At 46.1% G+C, this 18,694-nt stretch overlaps 1 protein-coding gene across 1 annotated transcript in view; it reads left to right on the top strand.

Annotated features, from left to right (window-relative positions):
* The window catches only part of ATP2A3 (ATPase sarcoplasmic/endoplasmic reticulum Ca2+ transporting 3), a 174,851-nt gene that overhangs the window by 99,315 nt on the left and 56,842 nt on the right, over positions 1-18,694 (top strand). The window contains exon 8 of the mRNA XM_066576944.1: positions 799-1,263. Coding sequence (XP_066433041.1) covers positions 799-1,263 — 465 coding nt within the window. The remainder of the gene's footprint in view (positions 1-798; positions 1,264-18,694) is intronic.

Raw genomic sequence — 18,694 nt, 5'->3', positions numbered from 1 at the left:
ATAAGGTCTCTTCTCTCTATATAGGGAACCCAGTACTATGAATAAAGCATTATAGTTGGGGGCCTTGTTACAGGTTTTGCATTGGGGCCCAGAAGCTTCAAGTTATGTCTCAGTGCAGCATGGTTTAGGTATGGGTACGGGTACAGATACAGATAGAGGGGGGGCCCAAGCTCACATTTTGCATCAGGGCCCCTGAGCCTTTAGTTACGCCCCTGCTTTGAAGTATGCATAGGTATTCAGTGTGCTGCTGTGCTTTCTCCTCTAGCAACAATGCTATGCAGCCAATTGGAGGCTCATGCAACAATAAAGGTATAATACTATACAGTAACAACTCAAAGAAACACTTGGCTGAGTAGGGAGTGCTGGCATCCTGCTTGATCCGCAACTGACCATAGAGCTTTCACCAATGGCCCTGACTAATTATATCCAGCCTTGTAGCTTATAGGGAGGGCAGTTTGGGCTCCTTATACCTGTCCTTGTTGATCTGTCGCAACCCGCCCATACTGTCAACAGTGGTTGATACCAAATTTTAAAATTTATATAGTGTGATTGTTTTGTAGGTATAGTAATATTAGTTATATTTTAGGCACCCATTTTAGGGTTTATTGCCTTTTGGCATAAAGTATAATATACTAACTCACTCTATCTATCTTCTATCTTCTATCTATCTATCTATCTATCTATCTCTATATGTGTGTGTATATATGTATGTATGAATGTGTGTGTATATATAAAAACTTTATTTACTTGTTTAAATATTTACTTGATTTGGCTGCACCAATTTTTGTGCTCTTTTAGGGAACCAATATTGCTGCTGGTAAAGCTGTCGGTGTAGTGATTGCAACTGGAGTGTTCACAGAGATTGGAAAGATCAGGAACCAGATGGTAGCAACTGAGCCAGAGAAAACTCCACTACAACAAAAGCTGGATGAATTTGGGCAACAGCTATCTAAAGTCATATCATTGGTCTGTGTGGCTGTTTGGGTCATCAACATCGGCCACTTTAATGACCCTGTTCATGGAGGCTCTTGGTTTCGTGGAGCTATATACTACTTTAAGATTGCTGTGGCCTTGGCTGTAGCTGCTATTCCTGAAGGCCTCCCCGCTGTAATTACTACCTGTCTCGCTCTGGGCACACGTAGAATGGCGAAGAAGAATGCTATTGTGAGGAGTCTTCCATCTGTTGAGACTCTTGGCTGCACATCGGTAATCTGCTCAGACAAGACTGGTACCTTGACCACCAATCAGATGTCTGTGTCCAAGGTAAGTGAGTCTTTGTGTCAGTGTTACAACAGACATTAACATCAATGCTTTCGGACGAGTACATCTTATACTATTTACACTTTCACAGTAAGGTGTGAGTTTTGTGCGTTCTGAGGCGCGCAAAATTTAGACAAAAATAGAACCCATTGTTTGTAATGGGTTTATTTACATGGGCAATTTTTCTCTTGCAGCGAGATGGAAAAATCGCAGCATGTCCTATTCCCATGTGATTCTCGCACAAGTGTGCAGTGTCCCGGACAGTACAGGAACCAAGTGTCCATGTTCTGTGCAAGCGCAAGTCGCTATCGGCCGTTTAAATATTAAAAATAACTTAAAGGGGTTATCCTATGAAAGCAAGTTATTCCCTGTAGGACAACAGGGCTCAACTTGTTGATCAGTGGCAGTCCAACTACTTGGACTTCCACCAATTCTGAGAACAAAGGTCCAATGCATCTAGGACCGACCGGAACGGCTCTATTCATTTTAGTGGGACTGCCAGAAATAGCTGAGTTCAAATTCTAGGCTCTCTCTGGCGGTCAGTAGCGACCACTGCTCAGTTCATACTTAGACGCACCACCCTTGTTCTTGGGATCAGTGGTGGTCTCTATAATTGAACCTTTATCCTGTGGATACGAATTAACTTGCTTTTGTGGGACAACCCCTTTAAGAGATGAATAGATTAAACCCTTAATCCAGTCATTTCTGTACATAGATGACTCAAAAACTGGATCTAGCTGCTTTTACTGCATTGGAGTCTCCTTGCCTTGCTGCATGAAATTTTGGTTCAGATGGCACAGACTGTTTCTTTCTTTGAAAGCTGCTGATGGACCATCCTGTTGATCATTTAACATCTTAATGACGTTTTTTCCTCCCGTCCTTCGAATGATACTTTTATTTATCCATCGACCCAGCTGTCTGAGGGCTTGTTATTTGCGTGGTGAATTGTATTTTTCAGTGGAACTATTTTAACAAACCATACAATGTACTGAAAATCTTTTAAAATTTTTTACATGGAATGAAAAAAAAAATTTGACATAGTTGGAGTGGGGATTTTTGTTTTTATGCCATACATACTGCAGAAAAAAAATTACATAACTGTGATCTATGGGTCAGCACGATTATGAAAATGCCAAATTTATATAGTTTTTTTTCTTTTGATATGTCTTTTAAAAAATAAATTCTTGGGGAAAAATTAAATTGTTTTTTGCCACTGTCTTCTGAAAGCCATAAGTTTTTTTTATTTCTCCATCTTGTTGGAGAGGGCTCATTTTTGTGGGGTGTCCTGTATTTTCTAGTGGTATCATTTTGGAGCCCATATGAGTTTTTGATCGCTTTTCATTACATTTTTTTTTTTTGAGACTGTGAGGGCTCAGTCACACGGGCGCATCCGGGGGCCGATGCGCCCATGTTCCTGCAGAATAAGACGGCCGCACTGCAGGTGTGGCTGACTCTACGCACCGCCGGAAGAAAAAACACATGACCGGCTCCATTGCCGGTCATGTGTTCTTTCTACCGGCAGTGCGGAGAGTCGTCCGCACCTACACCGCGCCCGTCTTTTTCGTCCAGTAACACGGGCGCATCAGCGGGATAAATAATGCATTAGGGCTCAGTCAGACAAGCGTTTTTTGCTGCGCATTTACTTGTGTGAGACGAACACAAAACGCATTGGCAAAAATTTACATGACTGAAGCAGGAATCATGGTTAAAAAATTGCACTTGGGTGCATTCAAAATTCGCACATAAAGTGCGGTGCTATCGCTATCCCCTACTGTGATTGTTACAGCTGCAGCAGGGGATACCATGGATTTCAAACCCCTTGATGCTGTCACATCCAGGGGTTTCACCTTGTGGTCAGTGGCGACGGCGGCAGGAGTAATGGTGACCCCCACAGTGGCCTAAGGAGTAATAGAAGCCCCAGTAGTAATAATTATCCCACATAAGCCCCAGTAGTAATAATAACCCCACAGTAGCCACAGTAATAATATTAACCCCACAGTGATAATATTAACTTCCTCAATAATATTAACACTACAGTAATAATATTAACCCTCTCAGTTATATTAAGCCCACAGTAATAATATTAACGTCCTCAATAATATTAACCCCCACAATATTAACCCCATCAGTAGCCCCAGCAATATTAGCCCCTTAACCCCGTTGCCCACTGATGTCAGTGAGTGATCCGGAACGTTTCATCCCTTGTCCTCTCCTGTGGAACCAAGGAGGAGAGGACTCAGGGGAGAAGGATCCTGGGTGCACGCTGACATCATACCGTAGTTTGCACCGGGATCAGCGTTGCAACGTGATTACCGGCGGGGAGCTGCGGCACCCCGCAGTAATCACTACAGTGGGGAGTAGCCGTCGGCACGTGTGCCATAGGTTTGGTACCACGCAGACCCTCGGTTGGACCCCCTGACTGTCGCTCGCGGAACCCTAAGGGCTCTACAGAGCACAGTTTGGGAAACGCTGGCCTAGATTATCACTCTTTTTCTCCTGGCATGCCTTTCCCCATAGTACATGCTGGTGCCATCTCTTCCTCAAGTATTTCCAAGAGTAGCATGGATGGCCTTATAACTCACCTTCTAGGTTCTCTTCTTAAGAGGAAACGATACCCTTCCCGACCCACGTCACAGGCCTCTCACTAGCTAAGCCAGAAACCTGCTGCACACTGATGAGGGGCAAACACCCCAAAACAGCTGTCTGTGTATGGATTCTGGATTAGTTTTAAATTCCTAGTCATTGTTATAAGACTTATATAAAGAGTCTGACATTGGTTTGCAGGAATTCTGCCTTCCGATGGGTGGCGCTACAGAGGTATTGTTCCATCTTCCTTATTTCCTCAAGTGACACACATGCACAGGTTTTGCATATGAATTATCAGACCAGGTCACCTTCTTCCATTGCTCTATGGTCCAGTTCTGATGCTCTCAAACCAATGTTTTAGGCAGTGGACAGGGGTCAACATGGGCACTCTGACCACCTACATGGTGAACTGTAATGTACTGTGTGTTCATACCTTTCTATACTAGCCAACGTTAACTTTTTTAGCAATTTTTGCTACAGAAGCTTCCTTGAGATCAGAACATACAGGCTAGGCATTGCTCCCCAAGTGTATCAGTGAACCTTGAGTTTCTATGACCCTGCCGCCAGATCGCCAATTGCCCTTCCTTGGATCATTTTGCTAGGTACTAACCACTACGTACCAGGAATATCCCACCAGACCTGCTGTTTTGGAGATGCTCTAAACCAATCATCTGCCCATCACAATTTGGCTCCTGTCAGTATTGCTCAGATACATATGCCTGCCCATTTTCCTGCTTCCTCAGCAAAAACTCACTGTTCATTTGCTGCCTAGCATATCCCAACCCTTGACAGGTGCAATTGTCATGAAATAATGTCCTAATGTTATGGCTGATTGGTATATATTGTAAAAGTTAAGTAGACTTTTTTGTCTCACATTTACTAAAAGAGTTTTTGCCAAAAGCATTTACATTTTCCCATAGTACAGCTGTGAGATAATACTGTTTACTGCTCAAACAACCAAGAGATATCTGTCTCTGGAGACCTCTGCCAATATATTCAGATTGCTAATTCAATTAAGATAGCTCCAGATAGGATATTTTTGGGTAGTGAGTGTTTTTTTTCTGAAATTTGCGTCATCGTCTCTATTGTTCCTTGGAGACATATGATTTTGTTTAGTATGTTATTAAAGTTGTGGTGTTCAGGGTTTTAGCCTTAAATGTAGTATCATTTAGTTCTGCAATATTTTGTTGGGTTAAGTTGCTTCTTGTGCATTCTTCTTCATTCGACTTTTGAAGGTTTTGTCCCTATATCTATAGTCAATGGACATAGTACATTCCATAGTATCCTTCTAAAATGTAATATCCAGTAGGTATCTTCAGTGTTGGGCCTAATAGCCACTCCGCAAAGAAATTAGTAACTGGCATCTTACTTTTTGGTTTGCTCTGTTTATGCAGCTATCTATGATAGTCACATTAGTTCATGAATAGAGTTGAACGAACGTACTCGTTTCGAGTAATTACTCGATCGAGCACTGCGATTTTCAAGTACTTCCGTACTCGGGTGAAAAGATTCGGGGGGCGCGGGGGGAGGCGTGGCGGAGCAGGGGGTAGCAGTGGGGAACGGGGGGAGCCCTCTCTCTCTCCCTCTACCCCCCACTCCCCGCTGCAACCCCCCACTCACCCACGGAGCCCCCCGAATCTTTTTGCCCGAGTACGGAAGTACTCGAAAATCGCGGCGCTTGGGCGAAAAAGGGGCGTGGCCGAGTAGGTTCGCTCATCTCTATTCATGAACTGAAAAAAATCCTGTAAAAAATGATAATGTGAACTTAGCTTTAGGGGATTCATGTACATGAGCAAATAAGAGATCTGCATGGAAATGTCTTCAGATGTGCTGACTATGTTAGCCTATAGGTTCATGTACACGACCATATCATTAGATTTATATACACAGTGTGTGGGAAAATGCAGCTTAATCCATTGGATTCTGTATGTAAGCCAAGCTTACCCCCATAAAAGTCAATAGAGACTTAAATATTCCGGTCCATATAACATCTCCGGTGAGAGTGGTGCATATATTTTTAAAGTGCATGTACTTCAAGATGCTTGAAAACTACAAGGAAGTAAGACTGAGCATGTGTGACCACCTTGGAACATTTTCTGAGTTGGACTTGATAGAAACAGTAGGTGCTATTCTAATGCCTTCCTCACACAGGCGTTGCGGTAAGCGCAGCAGTTTACTTTCGCTTTCGGACGCAGCAGTGCTGCAGCCAACGCCAGCTTTTAGAGCTCCTTGTCACTGACGAGGAACGCTAAATGCCCTAAAATAGAACAGACATGGCTCGAAAAGGAAACTTACATATATGTACAACTGAAGGGCAAAGCGTACAGTATCAGTATCTAAAATCGTTACACAACTGACCTAGGAACCAAAAATTATTTTAAATCCAAGCTTAAATGAAACATGTTGGTCATTTAAATCGCATTTTACCTTCGTTTTTGACCGCAGTGAATGTGCGTCTGACGCCGGCTTTTAGCATTTCTCTATTAACCCCTTCCCACCACAGGGTTTAAGTTTAAAAAAAATGAAATTTTTTCATTTTGCCTCCCAAAAAATGTAATAAAAGTGATCAAAAAAGCATCTTTTAAGTACCCTAAAATTGTATGCATACAAATTAGAGCTGGTCACTCAAAAAACAAGCCCTCACAGAGTTCCGTCCATGGAAAAATAAAAAAGTTATAGGACTTTGAATGCAGCGTTTTAGAAAAAAAAAATTTTTAAAAGGGGTTTTATTGTGGAAAATTGGACGAACCTAACAAATAAATAAAACTTTTGGTATTGTTGTAATTGTACCAACAAAATGTATTGGGTCATATATGCTGCATGATTAAGGCCTCATGTCCACGGGCAAAAGAAGAATTAAAATCCGCAGCGGATTTTAACTCTTCTCCTGCACGCGGATCCGCATCCCATAGGGATGCATTGACCACCCGTGGGTAGATAAATACCTGCGGATGGTCAATAAAAGTGATTTTTTTTTAAAAATGGAGCATGAAAAAATCTGGACCATGCTCCATTTTCGTGCGTGTCTCCCGCGGGGACGGCTCCCGCGGGCTTCTATTGAAGCGTATGGAAGCCGTCCGGATCCGCAGGAGACCTAAAATAGGAATTTACTCACCCGCTCCGGTTCTTCTCTTCGCCGATGCTCCATCTTCTCTCCGTTGCGGCCGGATCTTTTTTCTTCGGGCCGGCGCATGCGCGGGGCACGTCACTGACGTCATCCTGCGCATCCGCCGGGCCGAAGAAAACAGATCCGGCCGCGACGCAGAGAAGATGACGCCGCGGCGAAGGGAAGATCCGGAGCGGGCGAGAGGTAAGTTTATTCTTATTTTTATGCCTCATGTCCGCGGGGCAGGATGGACCCGCTACGGATTCTCCATGGAGAATCCGGAGCGGGCCTGATTTTCCCCATGGACATGAGGCCTAACACTGTAAAAAATGGCAGAATTGATGCATTTTCTCTCCCAGCAATCATAAAATAAAATTAATAAATGTTTTACAATTTAGTCTATGTACCGTACTTATAAATAGACCAATAAAAACTACAGTTCGCCACACAAAAAACAAGCCCTTATACAGCCGCGTCAACGGAAAAGTAAATAAGTTATGGCTCCCTTAAAAATTGATGCATCCTTATGCCCAAAGAAGGCCATGTGCTTACATTGTTTTTTAAATTGGTGGCCTATCATTATTGAATTGGTGTGGGCCTGACCGAACTTAAATGGGACAGCGCTGCAATAAAAGTCACAACTGTTACTAAAAGTATGGCACTGCATTGTGGAGCTATGTAAGCAGTGAAGAGGCCGCAGCCCTCCCCTGAGCTCTATCACCCATACAAACAGCTGATCGGCGGGGTTGCCGAGAGTCAGACTCCCAACCAATCTAATATTGGCGGTCTAACCTACAATTAGGCCATTTAATTTAGAGAAGAATAGATAACCCCTTTAATATGTATATTTCTCATTTGCTCCTTCTCTCTGCTTCTGTCCAATGTCTCCCACACTTTATTTTTCTCATGGATGCAATGATATGCCATGCGGCCAGTTCTGTAAACTAACCAGTGATATGTAGTACATTGTGCATGCAGCTCTTGCTAGGATACTGCGATGACATCGGTTCTACAATACTGTAAATGAGAAGAAATCTGTCTTGTTTAACAGAATGTAGGATTTCAATCCATTAACTATAGCTGCAGCTGCAATTCCTTAATGGACTTTAGAAGAAAAGTGACCTTTTGAGCCTCTGGGTTAAGCTTGGGTGTTAAAACCAAAGTAATCCTCGTTATAAATCATGTAAGCGACCTGAAAGCCAGGGTGATAATTATGAAATAGTTTCCATTTTCACTCTCATTATTCCATTCATCATTTGCTCTTAGAGGCTGAATAGGTTTTACAAGAAACTGCCAGAATCCAATTTTTATGGCAGTTTTAACTTGTGTCCTAAATATACAAAGTATGTTTTCTAAAGCTTATCATCAAATGAAAGCTGCAGATGTACCAGCTTGAGTTTTTTTCATTCCAAGCACATTATTCTGCAAGCTGCAAAATGTTTTTCCCGAGAAGTTAAGCTGTTGTATGCTATGCTAGAGACCTTACCAACCAATATCTGCCTGTTGACCTTTTTCATCTCCATATACTGTACGTTAATCACTGTAGGTACTGTATTGGCTTTCCAGGATTTTATTATTTTATATTGATGACCAACGGGATCACCGCTGTTTCCTGGGGCCACTGTCACTATCTTTAGTGCAGAAAGTGCATTTCTGCTTCCTATGCTGACCACAGTGACAGCACTCTCGGGAATCGCCTGATCGGCAGCGATCCGACAATCATCTATTGAGGCCTTGGGTACTCTTGCATCTTGTCTACACTGGAAGAATGGGTGGAGACATGGGTTAGCCAGCTTGACATACAAGGGACTGCCTGGTGACGCCCACAAGTGGTGATTGGCTGATGCATCCTGTCACTTTTCCCACTGGGCCTCCCAACCCCGCTCCTGACAGTGTCCCATATGCACTGGCATCTATCCTTGCGACCCCGTAGCTGACCTGACAGTGTCTCATCTCCACTGCCATTTTCCTGTTGCGACCCTGCAGCAGTGCGTGTCTCTGTCATCTGGCCTGCCTGCGAGCCGGCCCAGGCACTTGAACGGGTTGCCATGTCTCTGCTCACCTGCTCCCCAACGGGCTCTAATGGATCCGGCACCCTCCAATCTCTGCTCCCGGTAGCCCGCGAAGTGTGTGCTGACCTGCTCCCCGGCGGGCTCTAAACGATGGATGGATGGCTGGGCCGGGGGGCTGGCACAACACCTGGTCACTTCCTTTCACCGCTGCCAGCAGCAGGCTCTTGACGTGCAGCCGCTCACACTTCCCTGTCGGCCTCTGAACTCTGCTGGGCAATGCGCTGTAGCTGTGTCTGCCTCCGCAGTGTCGTCCTTGCTTTGCTGTCAGTCTGTTCCTGTCCAGACAGGCCGAAAGCATCACGGCGCACTTCCATCTGGGCTGCCTGCGGCAGACTGCTGACGGCCAGGCAGTCAGTCTCCCCATCGCCCTCCACAGTGTGCTGGGCGCTGTAAGTGTGTTAGTGGCCAGACAGCAATGCAGCCAATCGCCAGCTAGGGGCCTGACAGGGGCGTTCCATGCTGGTAAGGGCTGTCAAAGCCCTCACTTCCGGTGGAGACAAGATGCACCAGTACCAAGGCCCTGTTGGTCATCAATTGAAATAATAAGGGAGTCCGAGAATACCCCATTCCCCCGGACCCCGGGAACTTTCCAAAGGTTGGGTATCGGTCACGACAAACTCCTCCAGTGGAAGAGGATTCGGAACCATTGCTGCCCATTCTGGGCAAGGGCCCGAGAACAGTTCCTGGGAGTCTGCCTGCTCATCAGAATGTGTCATTGTAATGGAGTGAGGAGGCTGGGAGGAAGGAGGAGCAGCAGCCAGAGGATTCAGAGTTGCAGCAGTGGACGGCGCAGAATTCTGGGTGGTCGATAGATTGCTGGATGCACTTTCTGCCATCCACGACAGGACCTGCTCACACTGCTCATTTTCTAATAAGGGTCTACCGCGTGGACCCATTAATTGTGAGATGAATGTGGGGACGCCAGAAACGTGCCTCTCTCCTAATCCCGCAGCAATTGGCTGCGATACACCTGGATCAGGAGCTCGGCCTGTGCCCACACCCTGACTTGGGCCTCCGCGTCCTCGCCTGCGTCCACGTCCTCTAGGCCTACCCCTACCCCTCAGCATGCTGTATTACCAGTAGTGCAGAAACAGAATGCTGTAATTAAATGTGCCGCCTATTGGCCTGTGGTTGGAGGCTGACTTCCCTTACGGAACGCACAGCAGATCCAGGAAACAATTTTGCGCAAGCCTGCTGTAACGCTTAGCTGCGTATTAATTAGGACTGCTACCCCAGCAGATAGATACTGTAGGCAGCTTATAATATTATGTGTACTGTTTCCCTCTGGCGGGATGACAGCGCTGATGTAACAGAGACAGCAGATCCAGGAAACAATTTTGCGCCAGCCTGCTGTAACGCTTAGCTGCATATTAATTAGGACTACTACCCCCAGCAGACAGATACTGTAGGCAGCGTATAATATTATGTATACTGTTTCCCTCTGGCGGGATGACAGCGCTGATGTAACAGAGACAGCAGATCCAGGAAACAATTTTGCGCCAGCCTGCTGTAACGCTTAGCTGCGTAATAATTAGCACTACTACCCCCAGCAGATAGATACTGTAGGCAGCGTATAATATTATGTATACTGTTTCCCCCTGGCGGGATGACGGCGCTGATGTAACAGAGACAGCAGATCCAGGAAACAATTTTGCGCAAGCCTGCTGTAACGCTTAGCTGCGTATTAATTAAAGGGGTGGTCTCGCGAAACAAAGTGGGGTTATACACTTCCGTATGGCCATATTAATGCACTTTGTAATGTACATCGTGCATTAAATATGAGCCATACAGAAGTTATTCCACTTACCTGCTCCGTTGCTAGCGTCCTCGTCTCCATGGTTCCGTCTAAATTCGCCGGCAGCTTGCTTTTTTAGACGCGCTTGCGCAGTCCGGTCTTCTCCATTCAGCACGAGCCGCTTCAGTGTGCTCCCCGCTACAGCTCTTCTGCGCATGCGCAGACGAGCTGTCACTGCTCGGGAGCGCGCTGGAGCGGCCATTCTGTACCTTCCTCTGTTAGAGGAAGGTGCAGAGCTGCCGAGCTGTCCGGAGAAGTCGCTCAGCTGTCCCACCGTCCAGCTGTCCTGGTAAGTGATGGGTCGAGGGGGCTGCCGCTGCGCCGGGGGAACTAGCGCTAGGCCGGGGGGGGCTGTCGCTAGGCCGGGGGAACCAGCGCTGGGCCGGGGGGGGCTGTCGCTAGGCCGGGGGAACTAGCGCTGGGCCGGGGGGGGCTGTCGCTAGGCCGGGGGGGCTGCTGCTAGGCCGGGGGAACTAGCGCTGGGCCGGGGGGGGGGGGGGGGCTGTCGCTAGGCCGGGGGGGGCTGTCGCTGCGCCGGGGGAACTAGCGCTGGGCCGGGGGGGGCTGTCGCTAGGCCGGGGGGGCTGCCGCTAGGCCGGGGGAACTAGCGCTGGGCCGGGGGGGGGGCTGTCGCTAGGCCGGGGGAACTAGCGCTGGGCCGGGGGGGGCTGACGCTAGGCCGGGGGAACTAGCGCTAGGCCGGGGGGGGCTGTCGCTAGGCCGGGGGGGCTGTCGCTGCGCCGGGGGAACTAGCGCTGGGCCGGGGGGGGGCTGTCGCTGCGCCGGGGGAACTAGCGCTGGGCCGGGGGGGGGGCTGTCGCTAGGCCGGGGGGGCTGCCGCTGTGATGGGGGGGGGGGCTGCGCCGGTTACCTGCTGCCTGGCGGTGGGTGACAGGTCGGCCATGTTCATTCCTGGGGTCCGGTCGGCGGCTGCGGGGCGTCTGGTTGCCATGGAGACACAGCTGGTAGCGTCTCGGGAGCGCGCACGTGGGCTACAGCAAGCGAAGGGAAAAGAGCTGGCGGCCATCTTGGGGAAAAGTTTTATAAGTTGCTGAAACGCTGGAACGGTAAGTAGAAACCAGCTAGGAAAGTAATTTACAGGGGTAATTAGTAATGTATGTTTAATTAGGGGGACTGGGCAAAAAAAAAATTCACTGCTTTCTCGAGACATCTCCTTTAAGACTACTACCCCCAGCAGACACGCAGTAAACTGAAGACGGTCACAGGCAGCCCAAATATAATATTTTTCCCCAATTTTTTTGAAAAAGCCCACTGCCTATATAGCCTGAATATCTCTTTCCCTGCCTCACCAGTACTGGCCCTATACTCTGTACAATGACTGCAGACTAAGGACGCAATGCTCTGCACGGCCGATATACAAAAAAAAAAAAAGTGCAACACTGCAAAAAGCAGCCTCAACAGTACTGCACACGGTCAGATGTGGCCCTAAGAAGGACCGTTGGGGTTCTTGAAGCCTAAAATCACTCCTAACGCTCTCCCTATAGCAGCTCCGGCACCAGCAGCACTTTCCCTGATCTCTGTCAGAATGCATCTGTGGCGAGCCGCGGGAGGGGCCGATTTATATACTCGGGTGACACCTGATCTCGCCAGCCACTCACTGCAGGGGGGTGGTATAGGGCTTGAACGTCGCAGGGGGAAGTTGTAATGCCTTCCCTGTCTTTCTATTGGCCAGAAAAGCGCGCTAACGTCTCAGAGATGAAAGTGAAAGTAACTCGACCATCGCGTGGTACTCGTCACGAGTAACGAGCATCTCGAACACGCTAATACTCGAACGAGTATCAAGCTCGGACAAGTACGTTCGCTCATCTCTAATTCTAACCTTCCACCCCCATCATTTTCTGAACACTAGAATCTGAAGCCTATTGCAGAGAAATAAGCTCTTCAAATGTCAATGAACATTTTTCTCCAGCAATTTTAGTTCTGATGCTCTGAAAGAAGCAGTCAGAATAATGAATGACTTAACTGCTGAAATGCTAAGCCGCGATCCAGTACAAGGACGCTGTTATGCAACAAACTGACTAACATCATACGCTTTTGTGCGCAAATATGTAGAGAAGGAGCTGTGAGACTTTCTTTTGCATTGCATTAAAGGGTTGTGTTCCAAAAATATATCCTATGCCGCCCACATTTGTACGTCAAATATGAATGAAGGGCTATTGTCCTTTCTAGAGCCTCTTGATATACATTTGTAAAACAATTTGAAACTTGCATCCATTGAATAAAATGCCATTAGATGCCGCAGATGAATGTATTTTAGTATCTACCATTGCATGGAGGGTCATTGCTATTTTACTATTTTCTACGATGAATAAGTCCTTTGGATGTTTCACTTTTTCCTTATCATTTGTTTGACAAGCTTTTATTTAGAGTAAGTACAGTACTGTGTCTGCATTTTCCTCTTCAGTTATTCTCCCGTGTCATCTTTTAACATTAATAAAAAGTAAATCTGCATTCTTAATCTGAACCTAGTACGCGCTGGGTAAAGGAGGAGTGTTGGCAAGGATGACTCAAGAATGAGACTTCACAAAGGGAAAACGAGACATTTTATCAAAATGGTACACACTACATATTTTATTGCTAGTCCATTTCAGCACTGCATGACTATCGTACAAGTACTTCAGTATTTTCTGGCAAAAAATGTTTTCAGCTAATAATACATGTTTTTTAGGGCACATTATGCAACTCTCCTGATGTATTTCACTTAACCCTTTCCAATCCACTGTCTGACGTCTGAAGACATTATGATTTAAGGCTGTACAGCTCCGATGTTGGAAGACATCCGTTGGGGTTCTCTTACTGTATATTGCCAGTCTCTCTGCTGTCGGAGCCTATCCAACGTGTCGCCTCATGCAGTACTGGCTTTAGCCAGCATATAGCGCTGTTGTATAACGACAGAAAAAGAGTAAGCCCCCTAGGAAAACCAGGATACAAATTGATTGGAAAGGGTTAAAAGGGTTGTCTGGGTCTTTTACGATTGATGATCTATCCTCATGGTCTGCTGTTCTGGATCCCTGCCAATCAGCTGATCATTAGGCCAGTTGTCAGTGCGGACAGTAATGGAAGCAGATAGCGCTATCTTAATTGCAGCCGGTCGATTTGGCTTCTATGACTGAGCCGAACAATGGCAACGACAAGCATAAGGCTGAATACACCCTGGCCAAGTTGGATTCTGGGATCTCGCAGGGGAATCCCACCCTGCGCCCGGCCGGTGACACCTGCGTACCTCTCCAGATCTGTATTGCAGATGTGCGGCCAGCGCACATGCGCAGTGCAGATTATTCCACGCCGTTGCTAGGCGATGACGTGGATTCCGCAACATTTCCACAATGATAATTGCGAAAGGGCCACAGATCGGACGTCTGTCATTGAATTCAATGGAGGCCGTCCACGCAGAATTTGTGCTGGAGTAGAACATGCTGCGATTTTTCCCTCAGCCGAAAATTGCAATTGATTTCTGCTCATTGATGTGGAAAAGCGATTTTTCCCTACCATGTTTATGGGCAGTATTTGCTGCGGAATTGGGAGGCGGATGCCGCTCCGGATTTCGCAATGTAAGGCTGGCTGAAATGTTATTGTGAGATCTGCAGCAATAAATCGCACGCCGAGTTTGCATGAAACGCTTTCTATAGGATAAATATGCAAAGCGCAGCCTACTGCACCCGAACGGAAAATCATAGCGATTTTCCGCTCATGTGATTAAAATCGCATCATGCCACGATTCTCCGCGGTCAGCCTATCATTAATATAGGCTCATCGCGGAGACTTTTTAGTGCTACCCCCTCCTCCCCACGGCGGAATATCGCTAGCGATATTGTGTCGCGGACGTGGACAGGCGGCCTAAGTGTGACCAGAGCTTAAGATGTCATGTATGTGTTATCATTATATTACTTGTACATGGCATTTTTCACCAGTTTATTCTCTGCAGGTTCCATCTCTATTTGTCAGTTGTCCCTGAGCTAGAGACTAGCTGCTATGATTTCTCCTACACACAGCACACACAAAGACTAGGAGATGCTGCTCCCCTGTCTCTCACATACATGAAACAGCATGGAGGAAACTATTCAGTAAGACTGAGCAATGTAGATCTAGCACTGGGGTGCGATAAAACAGCTAAAATTTGTAGCCATCTCTGTATGAGTTTCTGTCTCTCTATAGCAGCTCCCTCCTTTACTCCTCCCATTGCCATAGACTTCTATAGGCAGCATGAGACTGCAGCAAGCAAAGACTGCACCCCACGCCCTGTTATCCGTCCCTACGTCTCTGCTAGTAGAGATTAATTTCAACAGGAAGTGGACAGCAAGTTAAAAAGAAGGGTGCCCCCATAGCATATATTGTATTTCAGCCGCACTTCAGTAGCGGTGAGCGATTCCAGCGACCTCATTGGTTGTTGGGTACACCCCTCCGTTTGGAGATGTGCACGAGTGCTACTTCACGAGACCCGCGGGGGGTTAGGGTTAGGGTTTGGGTTTAGGGTTAGGGTTTAGGGTTGGGGTTAGTTGCCGACCCTCCTACGGCCCTGCTGCTGCTTATTTAACGGGCCAGCCACTCGTGCACATCTCCAAAGGGGGGGGTGTACCCAACATCAAATCAGGTCGCTGGAATCGCTCACCACTACAGAAGTGTGGCTGAAATACCAAATATGCGCCCCCATAGAGACCAGCACTTTAGAGCACTTTTTCAGTACAAAATCTTTTTTTTTGTAAAATAAGTGAATTGCACGTTTCCAAGTTATCATAGGAGCACAAGTTTGTTGAAACGCTACTGACCATGTAAGGGGAAAGCATGTATGTTTTCCATGTTTTATTTTCTTTGCTATTCCCTTTTTAGTAGAACCTGCATATTTTGTTTGATAGCTTCTACTCTTGGCCAAGAAATCAACACAGCTGGAAGCAGGTTTTTATTTAGTGCCTCCTGAAAGACGCTGATAACAATAAACAATAGCCTAAATTTGGATGCATGGTAAATATTAAATGAAAATTAAAAGCATAATACAATGTTGGGTTTGGAAGCATAAAAGAGCACCATAATTCAAACAGCTGGCACCTCTGCTTTATGTTTGCCCCCTGATGAGACAGAGTGGGTCTTGCCAGCCCGCCAGCCCCCCAGGCTAAGCCTAATTGAGCCTAATTTTGTGGCTGCCTGAGCCAACCATGGAGAAACGCAACGATTACTAAGTCCTCTCAGTAATCTACCATACTGCTTGTAACTTGCACATAGTGGTCCACGCACACTATTACATATGTAGGTAAATAAAGTGCTGCAATCCACCCTAGCCATGTTTATTTCAAAGGGGTATAAGGGTCCTTGTATCAGTCGAATTCTCAGCCTGATGCAACGAGAGGCAAATGACACATGGCAATCAGTGCTGATTTAATAGTCTTCTACAATTCGGCTTGTGGGAATGAACAATTGTACTTAAAATTGTTTATCCCCATTGGCTGGCTGTATGTCTCCCCATTCACGGGGAAGGTGTACAGCCAATCAGTGAGCATTTTTATGCTTGCTGAAAGTCATCGAGCATGAATGAGCGTCTGCTGCTTTGTTGGTTGATTGGTGGCTCTTTTACACAGCTGGGTTAACAAACATTTGGATAAACTTTCATGTTCTGCCAAACACCTCAGTCAGTACCTTATCTCTGAAGATTGCAATCTGCTGGGTCGTACTCTTCTCCCTAAGATAGACGTTCATAATTTCTGGAATGTCAACATAATTGGTACCGCCAGCTTCGTAAAAAGTCAAAGCTATTAAAAAAGATTTATCCTGCATGGTGAACGCTGTCAGAAAAAGGCGAACAAAAATATATACCCCAAAATGCAAAAAACATAGCCCTCACAAAGTTTTCCAATACATTATATGGGACTTTAAATGGTGCAATTGAAAACTACAGCTCATCCGGCAAAAAATACGCACCTTTATGTAGCTGCCAATCGAAAAATAAAGTTATGATTTCTTGAAAGTGGGGGTGAAAAATGGCTGTCAATGGGGTCAAGACACATCAATTTGTGTGCAGTAGAGATGAGCGAGCATACTCGCTAAGCACAATTACTTGATCGAGCATTGTCCTTAGCGAGTACCTGCCCGCTTGGAAGAAAAGGTTCGGCTGCCAACGTGGGTGACAGGTGAGTTGCGGCAGTGAGCGAGAGGGGGAGAGAGATCTCCCCTCCGTTCCTCCCCGCTCTCCCCGCCTGCCGCCGGCAGCCAAATCTTTGCTCCCGAGCGGGCAGGTACTCGCTAAAGACAATGCTCGATCAAGCAATTGCCCTTAGCGAGTATGCTCGCTCATCTCTAGTGTGCAGTAGATGTCTACTTGACTATAATTCAGTATGGCCTTTTGGTTCAGATGACAAGTTGACCAGTTTGTGTGGGGTCTGTGTACAGTTACTATTAGTAGTAGCTGCTATGCGATGTGTTCTTTACATAATCACCTAGTAATTGTTTTGTTAAACCCAACAAAGCCACTTGGTTTGAATGCTTCGCTACCCGTTGGAGTCATGTAGAGCATAAATCTGCAGGACACGTATTATTACCGTTCAGCAAGCTTCATAGTAGACAGGAGAGCACTGTTAATGTTTAACTGTTGGGAGTTCCCTGGATAAATATAGATGAACGCTAATGGCTGGATTATAGATATTATTGATGGATTTCCAGACCTGTTGAATTGTTAAATATTTACATAATAGCAGTAGCGTAGCCACAATGAACAAATACACACTCTGTTATATTTCATGGCACAAACATGCCGCCCCGCTCCGCAGCGAGAGCTGGATAATATTTGTAGACAATATGTAACAAAGGACCCTGGGATTTTTTTGATCTATTAATTGAACGTTGCAACCTTCTTAACTAACATACCTGTTGCTACAGCATTATATATAGTCATAAAACGTACTAGATGATCTATACACTTGGCCAAAAATAAGCAGTAATTCCTATAATGTGCTCTATAGACTCCATATGGATTTGATTATTTGGTGGTGAAAACCATACAAATTGTTTTGGGTTAGGATTGTAACACTTTACATATTTCTGTCAATGTGTGTTGGGGGTGGGGGTATGCGTAGATTAGCCACATTAAATGAATTTATTCCACTTGCGGATCCATGGCATGACAAAACTCTACAGCAGAAATCGGAGAGTCCATTTGGAATTTCTGCTATCGATTTTCTTGCAAATCCATGGCGCTTTTTTAAGCTTAGAAAATCCACAGCATGAACTTGCTCATTTTAAGGGTCTCAATCTCCTACTATCAAAACCACATATTAGCAAAAGGGCTTATTCATATGGACGTATATCGGCCCCCTGCCACTGTTTGCAATGGGAGGGGTGGGCACCGCCCCGTCCCGTCCCTCCCATTGCAAACAGTGGTGAGGGGAGAGAGGAGGCGGGAGCTCAGTGCACTGCTCCTGTCCTGTCCCACCTCCTCCCCTTGCAGAGAGGTGCAGTGTATATCGGATGGGCGTGAAAACCCAGCCGATATATGTCCATGGGAATAAGCCCTATCTTTGCAAACCTTACAAGTATGATACTTTAAAGGGGTCTTCCATAACTGAACGTAATTACTTGTCATTGAAGGAGACATCCACTTTAGGCAATCCCAACTTAATAGAATGGTTCTTTGACAACAAGGTGATGACAAAGGGACCTCAGGAATCCGACAGTAAGGGCGGCTTCACACGAGCGTATTTGCATGTTCAATATTTGAGTGCGAAACATGCAGAGAATAGAATCCATTGATTTGAATTGGTTTCTACTATTTTTTTTTGTTGTGCATCCATTAAAAAATGAATTTTTGTGTGCATTTGCACCCCAAGGGTCCTTATAGAAATCTTTGGGAGATTCGCACTTATTACGCTC

The sequence above is a fragment of the Eleutherodactylus coqui genome, chromosome 1, assembly GCF_035609145.1.
Source record: "Eleutherodactylus coqui strain aEleCoq1 chromosome 1, aEleCoq1.hap1, whole genome shotgun sequence".
NCBI lineage: Eukaryota > Metazoa > Chordata > Amphibia > Anura > Eleutherodactylidae > Eleutherodactylus > Eleutherodactylus coqui.
The sequence above is the reverse complement of the archived record's forward strand: the minus strand, read 5'-3'. Positions and strand labels throughout refer to the sequence as shown.